Below are 10,207 nucleotides of genomic sequence, written 5' to 3' on the forward strand. Positions count from 1 at the left end.
TAATTAAGTTATGAAGGATTTCTTCAAATAAATTTTGAATAAATATTTGGGAAAAAAAATTTGTTTATGGACATAATTATGGATCCATGAGTGAGGTCATTGATGCCAAGACAACACTAGCCAAGCCAAGAAAAACATAATATAAAAAAATGTCTCATTCTTAGTGAACTCTCCAACGCACCATTAGAGCAATTGCAACAACAAACATTTGTTGGCCCATAGAGCATATATTTTAGCAATCTATTGGCACATGGACAAATTTCACTCTCCAACAATACAATTGTATTGGCTTCAGTTTGTTGGGCCAAGCATGGGAGAAGGGTGCTTGGATTGCTCCCATGCTGGCCTGCTTTTACACAATGTGGCCCACACCAACCATTTTTCCTCCTAAAAATGGGCACAAATGAAGCCATTAGATATAACCCATTGTAGAGAAGACTTTTCCATTTGTGGCCACATCACACATGTACAACTCTCGAGGAGGTTTGTTGTCCCCAACAATGCATGCTCATTGGAAGTGCTCTTAGGCTTTAATGATATGGATCATTTAAACAAATATAAAGATAAATATTTACGTTATCCATTTCATAAGCAACATAAATAATATTTTATTTATGCTTTATTAAAACTATGTAATTAAAGATAATCTACATATTTTGCAAGGCCCAATTTTACTTTTTTAAAAAGAATATCCAATTATTTTTTGCCTCAATATCGGGGTTTTAAATCCGTATCAGATGTTCAAATAACAAGTGTGCATCGTATAGTTCTCGATTATTAAAAAAAAAAATTGCCTCAACATTACACATTAGTTGGACCAATATTGGGTCAATGAATGCTGATTGCTTCTTCTTAAGTCCAATACCGACTTTGATTGGGCCTTTCATAGGCTTATGAAATTTGGGAAAATTCCCATTAAGTTGGGCCTTTATTGGCTTCATTAACTCTTGGGCTTATTTGAAGTCCAATACTAAATGTTAGTTGGGCCTCTATCGGGCCAACTATCTTTGGGCTACATTGTTGGGCACCAAAGCCCATAAGTGATCTCCGCTTTCCATATTCCGCTCTTTCGTAGAACTCAAATACACCGCCTTCCAAACAACCGGAAAGAGCTAAAAAGTAAAAACCCAAAAATGCCGGACAAACTTCCACCATTTCCCAAACAGACCAAGAGGTCTCTATCCCTCTCTAACGCTCACAGTCAAAAACCCTCGGGAGATCCAGAGCCTAAACCCTTGACGTTAACAATAAGCAATGTCGTCTTCATTAATTCCTCGCCGTGTGGTTTCGGCGATTATTTCGAATTCCAGTAAGAAATGTTATAATCGGAGATTTCTTTGCTCCGGCGTGTTATCGAGCCCGCCGAAGGAGCCGATCAGTTCGTCGCAGACAGTTATCTCCGACTCACCTCCCCCTCCCCCTCCAACGGCGCCGGAGGTGGAACCGTCTGCTGCTTCGAGTCCCCTGTGGAGAAGAGCGTGGGACGGTTTCAACAATTCGAGTTACTGGGAGAGCACAGTGTGGACCCTTTTCAAGGCCGGAATTATTACCACTGTTACGGGGGCCACTGTTGCTGCTGGTTATGCAACTTATGGTTGGTTTCTTTGTTCTTGATTTTTTTAATCGATTTAGTGTGTGTCGAAAGCTTATTTGTCCGGTTGGTAGCAGATGTTATGGCTTCTTCGATGGAAAGTTGGTGATTATCATGAATTACTAGACAGATAATGCAATTTTATAAGAAAATGTTTCATTGTAGTGTATTGATTGGTTGAGTTGCTTGAATGTGGAAGTTCTTTTATTTATGAGGTTGTAATTTCAGTCAAAAATGAATTTTACATGTTATGTGTGCTTCTTTGTAGCTTACACATTGGATGAAATAGATGAGAAGACTAAGAGGCTGAGGGAGCCGGCAAATCAAACCCTTGGAAATGATGCTTCTGCCATTGATGTAAGTGTAGCTTAGACAGTTAAACTTTGAATTTGTAACTTTTGTTTGAGAAACAGTGATAAGCATATGGCAGTGGCGCGCAGTGCTATTAGAACTGAAGCTCCTTATGTCTTGTATCTAGAATCAATGTCAGCATTTCGCACTTTTAAAGTTATAACTATCTGCTTCAGGTCTACATCATAGATTAAGAGCTTCGATTTCTAGCAATAGCAGTGTCAGAAATCTGTATTTAGCTATTGACATTATTTTGTTATTGATGTACGTCGGATAAAGTTTCCTTCAATAAAATAATTTAAAGATAAGTAACACCAACTAGCATAATGGAACTTCATGTTAAAACAATTGAAATATTTAGGAACAGTATGCTAAAACATTAGAAATTTTATGGGTTTAGGGCTTTAATTAATCAAGGAAAGGGGACTTTGAGTTGAGAAGAAAAAAAGGCTCAGATCGTGGGCTGTGAAGAGTGAGTATTGCAAACAGTATTTGAGAATGGTAAATTAGGGGATGTGTCAAAGTGCATTAGAGAGCCAAAAAATGCAAAACTAGCAAAAAAAATGCAAACTAAGTACATTCATCTAAAGGAGAAGTCTGAAGAGAACAAAATAGAACAGTGAAAATGGAATTTAATGAAAAGAAATTATGAGCTGCAGCCTGCAAGTTGACAAAAAAAAACATAGTTTTAGAGGTGGAAACTAACATGCTTAGTTTAATTTTTTTTGCGGTTATTTATGCATCCCATTGGATAGTAATATAGTATAATACTTTAACAAGTGCATTATAGAGTGACAAAGATTTCAATATTTTTTGCAGAAATTTCAGAGTTTCCTATCCTCGACTGCAAAGACAGGTGATTCTTAGAAGCAGTTTTCGGTTTATGACACCACTAGAACTTGTGTTGGTTATTGTTTGATGAATACACATTCTTATCTCATCTTAGGGTTTTTCAATATTATGAGATTTTTTCTTTTTAGGGGAAAAGAGTTTTCTTAAAGCACTAAGGTGGTGCAGGAAGAAAAGTTACAGGGAGGCTAAACTAAAAGCATCACAAAAAATTATTCCTTTGAACTATCGAGGACAAAAATACTCCATGTAAAAAGATCTAGTGATGGATGGACTATTCTTGTTACGCATTTATGTCATGAATTGCAATGTAGAAGGTAGTCATGCGTATGTATTTTATTATTGGGGTACTTACAAAATTATCTGCATGTTATGATGCCATCTTTATGTGGTGAATATTTTTACCTTCTGTCAAAAGGCAAGACATATGCATTAGCCATACTTGATGGCCTCTCCTTGGTCATTTTTATTTATTATACTAGGCAAAGGCTCAGATTGAGACTCTCTTTTGGCATTATTAAGTTGTGAATTCGCTTATGTATGATGTCTCACTTGTCTATTTGTTAAATTTTTTTAAACTGCTATTGACTGTAATATTGAATGGTATTGTTGCTTGACTTTAAATGTCAGTTCCTGCTAAAGCAATTGAATTTTACTTGGATCTGAGGAGGGTATTGGAAGAACAAGTTCGAGTAAGTCCTGTGTATATTGATTAGCAATTCTCATCTTGAATTATTTTTTTTGGCTTACTGGGGTTTACTTTCCTTTTGACCCTTTGAAGTCTTTTTTCTTTTTTTTGGACATAGGGCTATACTGAACCGACTTCTGATAAGCTTCTTCCAGATTTGCATCCTGCGGAGCAACATGTTTTTACGCTTGTTCTAGATCTAAACGAGACATTACTTTATAGCGATTGGAAGGTAAGGCTGCAACTGGAAACAACAGTTCTTTAAAAAAAAAATATATTTTGTCTTAATTTTACAATTTTTAAAATGGCCATGTAGGCTAATGTGATCATTCAATTGTCTTTTGAGACCATTATGTTTATTCCGTAAGCAATCAGCCAATCATCAATAGATTCCTCTTACCACACACCCTATTCTGTTTGTTTTTCACCATGCCCCCATGTATTCTTAAATCTTAACGATATTTGCTGCATTTGGTGTGAAGCGTGAAAGAGGCTGGCGGACATTCAAAAGACCCGGAGTTGAGGCATTCTTGGAACATATGGCCAAGTTTTACGAAATTGTCGTGTACTCTGACCAGCTTAACATGGTGGCGCAGTTTTCTGACTTGATGTTTGGTTAAAACTTCCTTGATCCGTCAAGTTGGTAACCTTCTTTTGTTTGACTTGTGCAGTATGTTGATCCTGTTCTTGAAAGGTTGGATAAGAACCACTGTGTACGGTATCGGCTATCAAGGGATGCTACAAAGTATATGGATGGCACACATTACAGGGTATGTTCCATTTCATTGCTTTTATTTCATCAAATAATGTTGTAGATTCCAACTTAGAGGAAAATGCTTTTTAAAACTGGAAGAAATTATTCATTGGAAAGTATAAATATGTAACTGACTTTTCAGCTTATGCTGATATGTACTGGATTTTGCTTTCTTTAGACGACTTGCATCCTCCATTTTTTTTATTGTTATTTATGGTAAACATTTTGAGCTACATCTTTCCCCTGTTTGGGTTTGGGAAGTTATACACATGCTTCTGTAATCAAAGAAAAGTTACCCCGGCTTCTTCTTTCTTACCTGATTCATGCCAGAAGTGTTACCTTACTTTTGGCCATGACTATTTCTTTCACATCACCAGGGTTACATCTGCCACAAGGAACTTGTGTTCCTTTGTTGCTGAAATATTTTATTTGGAATTGTATTGACTAGTTTAATTATTTTGAACATTGAGCTTGGTTTGCCTGGCTCATTGTTGGTGCCTTTAAATAACCATGTTCTGTAACGTGTCAATGCCTGTTGCCCATATCAGGTGCTTTGGGAACATATTCTAGTAAACCTTTGAAATATTTGTCATGCAGTTACATCATATTTTTATGGGGTCATTGTTTATGTTAGTATTGTACAACTTAACTAGATTATAGAAATACTGATCTGCAGTTTTATCATGTTTCCTTAGTCTGCATATTTCCATGTGGATAATGGGTGGATAAATGAAGGGATTCTGATCTCTCTCACTTTACTTGAACTTCTTCTCCAACTTAGAAATTATCTGAGAAAAATGAAAAGACAATAAAAGCACCCTGGCTTTGCAGTGGTGTTGGGGTCCGAGGATGGTTGATACTCACAGTATTACCTGCTCATTGAGAGGCCGTTCCATGGTCCTATGACATCTAGGTTGCCATGGAGCAACTCTGTCAATATTCGCCCGGATGTCAATGATGACATTAGTGAATCGAATCCGGGCTAGTAAACACCTCTTCTCCTCCCCCAAAACCTCCCGACCCACCAAAAAAAGAGAGAAATCAACTTCCACCCCACAACAGAAATTTTTTTTATTTGTATTTGTAGTTTGCACTTGTTCATGTATGCAATTGTCATTGAAGCAATCTCCCCTATGATGGCAAGAAGATTATTTGAGTTTCGCTATTCTTAGGTGAAGTAAGTTTGACTTTTCAACTAAGATTATCTTGAAGTAGGTTGTAAATGAAGGCCTCATTGTAATTTAAGTTGCGTACTAAGCCAGCACAACATTCTAGATTTGAATTCTCAATTTAATATCCCTTTGGTAATGGTCAGCAGTTTGCATATATGGTTTTGAGGTTTAAAGCCCATGAAGGAAATTCTTTTTGCAATCAGTTATTCATGGTCTTTTTTTTCAATTTCTGCCATGTAGTTAATAGTTTGTTGTTCATGGCAGGATCTTTCAAAGCTTAACAGAGATCCAAGAAAGATTATATATGTGAGTGGCCATGCACTGGAAAGTTGCCTTCAGCGAGAAAACTGTGTACCAATAAAGCCTTACAAGCTTGAGGGAGATGATACAGCACTTTTGGATCTTATTCCATTTCTTGAATGTAATTTATCTGTGATTTCTTAAGATTTAAATTCAACATATAGGATAGGATTCAATTCAAAGGAATTTACTTGAATCTTTTTTCTTTTGCGAAGGGTTGTGTTTTGGGGAGTTTGGTTTGGGAGTTTCTGATTTTAATTGAACAGTCGGTAGTATTTCAATTTTCATAGATTATTTTCCTGACAATTTGGTAGCCTTTTCATACTGACTTATGCATTAAATGTCGCTGCTCTCTGATTCTTTTGCAGATGTTGCTCGCAGTAGCCCGCCCGATATCAGAACAGTTTTAGAATCATATCAAGGGAAAGACATTTCGAAAGAGTTCATTGAGCGGTCCAAGGACTACCAGAGGTTTGTAAAACCCCGCACTTGGTTTTGTTCATATTCTTTTTTCACTTAATAAAAGTTGTACATTTAGCAAGTAAAGAATGTAAAATTTTATTTGGTCAAATATTGTATCAGGAGAATGCAAGAACAAAGGCAGCAAGGTCGTCTCTGGCGTCGGTGATGTCGGAATATTGAGACATAGATTTTATTTAAGTTCTGGGAATGATGTAATTTGCGGCAAAAAACGAGCATATCGAGTTGAAGTTGAAGATTTGCTTCATATCTTGCGAGTGGAAATCAGTTTCCAATAAAAAGCAGACGATTGAATAGCGGATCTAGTAGTTTTGAATTGCAATTGCAATTGCAATGGTTTTGAATTTCATTGTAATAGACTCTTATGGGAAATTTTGATTCTAGTAGCGCGAACAAACAAATGATGCATCAGTTGGACGATAAACTCAACGTCATTATTCTTGAACAATCGAACAATTTAGAGTTGGGTCTTCTTTTCTCACTAATACGAAAATAATGGGAAAAATTAGATTCAATTGTCAATTGCCCTTATTGGAAATAGGATTGACTAGGATTCAAGCCATAGCACATGGTTTCATAAAACCGTATGTCATTTGGATCGTTGATTAGGTCTAAATTTATTATCAGAACATTTCGCATTATATTGGTGATAGGTAAAATTAGGCTGAAGCTTATGTTGTATCCAGATATAAATGAGGCTCCTAATCATTCCCTAGAGATGAGTCAAAAGTATACGAGATCGTGAAAACCCAAAAAATACTCCCAAACGGTTAAACTTTCGACCTTAGTGATATAACCGAGTGCTCAGTGATTACTAGTTCGAACACTTAGAGTATCCACAATGGGATGATTTTGGAGTACTTGAGATGATACTTTCTTGATAAGTTAAGTGCTGGATGTTCACAATGGGTATAACGGAGTGTATTTCAAGTGCTTGAAATGTTACTTTTTTGATAAGTATAGCGTTACATGCACACAATAGATGAAAAATGACACTTGAAAATTTAGTTGTGGAAAAATGATACTTGAGAGTTGGAGTATATATATAGTTGATGAATAGTGAAGAGAGATGATGAAAAGGAAGAGAGATGTGATGAAAAGGAAGAGAGAGAAGATTAAAAGGAAGAGAGATGTGATGGAAAGGAAAAGAGAGAAGACGGAAAGGAAGAGAGATGATGAAAAGAAAGAGAGAGGGAGAAAATAGAGAAAATGAATATAGAGTGTTGGAATGTATGGAGTGTTGATGAATAGTATTCATTGTGGGATCCACTCACCCAATTAAATTTGTGCCACATAAGAGAGAGGAGAAGAGATATAATGATTTTGAAGTGCTGGATATTTAGTTTACTACTGGGGATCTCTTGGCAACAGAAAAATCTCTCACAGACGAAAGATCAATCTAACATTAAAGAGGACCCATAATTATCGGTTATTTTACATGTTTGGTCTCCTTGTAGTATCCTTTGTGTAATAAATGGGCAGCAGATACTCTTCCTATTTCTGGTATTTGTACTCCAAAGTCACTCGTCTTTGTGTAGTACATTGCACCAACCAAACTATAATTCACACAGAAGTACCAAAAGTTATCAATATATAGACACATATACATACATGTGTCTTGCCCAGTACCAACCTTTCAGCCCCATCTCCCGCTCCTCAGAATCACAAACAACATGCCAAGATTTCTCTTGTTGGTTTCCCTTGTCTTCTGTCTCATCCTCTGTGTCGCCGCCCATGGAGGTGGCCATGATGATGATGATGAGGCAGCCGGCGGTGGCGATGACCATCCCGATCTTAGAGCAAGACCCTTAGTTTTGGTGAAGATATGGTGTTTGATATTAGTCTTCATAGGGACTTTCGTAGGTGGGGTGTCACCATATTTTCTGAAATGGAATGAGGGGTTTTTGGTGGTTGGAACCCAATTTGCAGGTGGGGTTTTTTTGGGCACTGCTTTGATGCACTTCTTGAGTGATGCAAATGAGACTTTTGAGGATTTGACCCCCAAAGCATATCCATTTGCTTTCATGTTGGCTTGTGCTGGGTACTTGTTGACTATGTTGGCTGATTGTCTGATTGGATATGTGTATGGGAGAGGCATGGGGAAAGAAAATGGTGACTTGGAGCTTCAAGGTACGCAAAATCAAGAATATATATATGAATTCTCACATAAGGGTGGAAAGTAAAGGTCACTATTTAATAGTGTGTATATATATATATATGTTTGTGTCCATTTCCATAAGCTGTTGTGTTGAAGAATTCAAGCTTTATTTGGTGAGAAAATTTGAGGAAAGAAACGAATTTCCCTCTGGTTGGTGGGTCAGAAAATTATGTTGGAACGAAAGTGAAGGGTCATCTGATCTGGATTAAGCTTTATTAAATTAATGCTTTTTCATAATGCTTTGATCTTTTCCCATTCCTCTCTCTTCTTCTTGTGGTTAGGTGCTTAAGCTCTTTCACAATGACCTTTTAATGGTTAGTATTAAATATTAATGCTTATTCTTCATTGGCAGGAGGTTTTCAGCAGGGAGAAGGCAGTAGCAACGACACAACTCAGCGATCGCTCTCTAAGGTAGGTTCTGGTCTAATTTCATCTCACTTGAAAGTGCGTGATAAGCATTTTCTCTTATTCTTGATGATGGTTTGGTAATTATTGATTGAATGTTGTTTCTTTTGCCGCGATAGGGTGATCCCGCGCATTCTTCACTTTCAACTCTAAGTTCGGTTGGGGATAGTATTCTGTTGATCATTGCCTTGTGCTTCCACTCTGTGTTTGAAGGCATTGCAATTGGTGTAGCAGAGACCGAAGCTGATGCTTGGAAAGCTCTATGGACAATCAGTCTGCACAAGATATTTGCAGCAGTTGCAATGGGAATAGCTCTTCTTCGGATGATCCCCAATCGCCCCCTCTTATCGTGTGTAGGATACGCCTTTGCGTTTGCCATTTCAAGTCCTGTTGGCGTCGCCATTGGTATCATAATCGATGCCACGACTCAAGGTGCTGTTGCAGACTGGATCTATGCCATATCCATGGGGATTGCTTGCGGGGTTTTCATTTACGTGTCAATAAACCATCTTCTTTCCAAAGGTTACACACCCCAAAATGCAGTTTCAGTTGACATTCGCCATCACAAGTTCTTGGCTGTAGCGCTGGGTGTTGGAGTGATCGCTGTCGTGATGATCTGGGATACTTGAGCTGCCCCAAAGAGTTTGTTTGCTTCAGACAAAGTAGCTTCAGTTTTTGTTATTAGTTTCCATACAAACAGATTAAGAATCTAAGACAACTATATGCCATGCCAAGGCCTGCAGCATATATGATTAATGCCATTAAATTGATTCAAAGACATTTTCTTTCTTGATCTAAACAGGCCAAATTCAGATGGCAAATTCATCAAGCAGATACCGGAATTCTAACGGTACAACTTGTCGTCGAAAGAATTTCATAATCATCAGACAATTGAATCAGAAATCAAATAAAATTGTTTAAAAACTCAAACTATACTAGAAAACAGATTGATTCTGATTCACAATGTAAAGGCTTAGTTTGGTAAGGCATTTTGAAAATAGCAGATATGCTAGCAGAAATGTTGGAGAATTTTAGTAGCAGAAATGCTGCTCGAATGCTGTGTGGTGTTTGGTTGAACTTTTGCTGATAACATTTTTACTGAGTAGCATATATTAAATGATAAATATTTTATAATATCAATAAATTTATTTATTTATTAATTAATTTATAATAACACATGAAGTGAGGGTATAAATGGAATAAAAAAATTTAGTGGGGACAATATTGACTTTTGACAGTGAAATGCTACTAAAATGCTTCATACAAGTAGCATGTCAAAAGTAGTATAAAATGCTGAGTAAAAATGTCTCGGATTACGTGTCAAAAAAACTCGTTTGGATTGAAAGTAGCATTTATACTAGCAAGTAGTATAAATGCTACTAAAAATTGTCATCCAAACTAGCCCAAAGAGTAATTTTATGGCCAGCTGAATGAGTAGCATCTGCTTCAATTTCTGCAC

The 10,207-nt window shown here is 36.9% G+C and overlaps 2 protein-coding genes across 3 annotated transcripts; both read left to right on the top strand.

Annotated features, from left to right (window-relative positions):
- Positions 1–1,176: 1,176 nt before the first annotated feature.
- LOC119985126 (mitochondrial import inner membrane translocase subunit TIM50-like) lies at positions 1,177–6,658 on the top strand. Its single transcript, XM_038829305.1, has 10 exons — positions 1,177–1,594; positions 1,860–1,948; positions 2,762–2,798; positions 3,422–3,483; positions 3,598–3,711; positions 3,962–4,066; positions 4,151–4,249; positions 5,670–5,826; positions 6,074–6,176; positions 6,288–6,658. The coding sequence occupies exons 1-10, from the start codon at positions 1,255–1,257 to the stop codon at positions 6,331–6,333; spliced, it is 1,152 nt and encodes a 383-aa protein (XP_038685233.1). The 5' UTR covers positions 1,177–1,254; the 3' UTR covers positions 6,334–6,658.
- An 897-nt stretch (positions 6,659–7,555) lies between these two features.
- Positions 7,556–9,535, top strand: LOC119985239 (zinc transporter 2-like). 2 transcript variants are annotated; one of them, XM_038829471.1, is made up of 3 exons: positions 7,556–8,315; positions 8,699–8,754; positions 8,868–9,535. In XM_038829471.1, exons 1-3 carry the CDS (start codon positions 7,859–7,861, stop codon positions 9,375–9,377), a joined length of 1,023 nt encoding a protein of 340 aa, XP_038685399.1. In that variant the 5' UTR covers positions 7,556–7,858; the 3' UTR covers positions 9,378–9,535. The 2 variants fall into 2 exon arrangements, with proteins under 2 accessions (XP_038685399.1, XP_038685398.1); XM_038829470.1 differs by having other exon boundaries at positions 7,558–8,315; positions 8,696–8,754.
- The last annotated feature ends 672 nt before the right edge of the window (positions 9,536–10,207 follow it).

This window comes from Tripterygium wilfordii, chromosome 19 (genome assembly GCF_013401445.1).
Source record: "Tripterygium wilfordii isolate XIE 37 chromosome 19, ASM1340144v1, whole genome shotgun sequence".
Taxonomy (NCBI): Eukaryota; Viridiplantae; Streptophyta; class Magnoliopsida; order Celastrales; family Celastraceae; genus Tripterygium; species Tripterygium wilfordii.

Coding starts and splice junctions, on each gene's coding strand:
- LOC119985239 (XM_038829470.1), top strand. CDS start 7,859: ATGCCAAGATTTCTCTTGTTGGTTTCCCTTGTCTTCTGTCTCATCCTC. Junction 8,316..8,695: donor TGGTGACTTGGAGCTTCAAG/GTACGCAAAATC, acceptor CTTCATTGGCAG/GAGGTTTTCAGCAGGGAGAA. Junction 8,755..8,867: donor CTCAGCGATCGCTCTCTAAG/GTAGGTTCTGGT, acceptor TTGCCGCGATAG/GGTGATCCCGCGCATTCTTC.
- LOC119985126 (XM_038829305.1), top strand. CDS start 1,255: ATGTCGTCTTCATTAATTCCTCGCCGTGTGGTTTCGGCGATTATTTCG. Junction 1,595..1,859: donor TGCTGGTTATGCAACTTATG/GTTGGTTTCTTT, acceptor GCTTCTTTGTAG/CTTACACATTGGATGAAATA. Junction 3,484..3,597: donor TATTGGAAGAACAAGTTCGA/GTAAGTCCTGTG, acceptor TTTTGGACATAG/GGCTATACTGAACCGACTTC.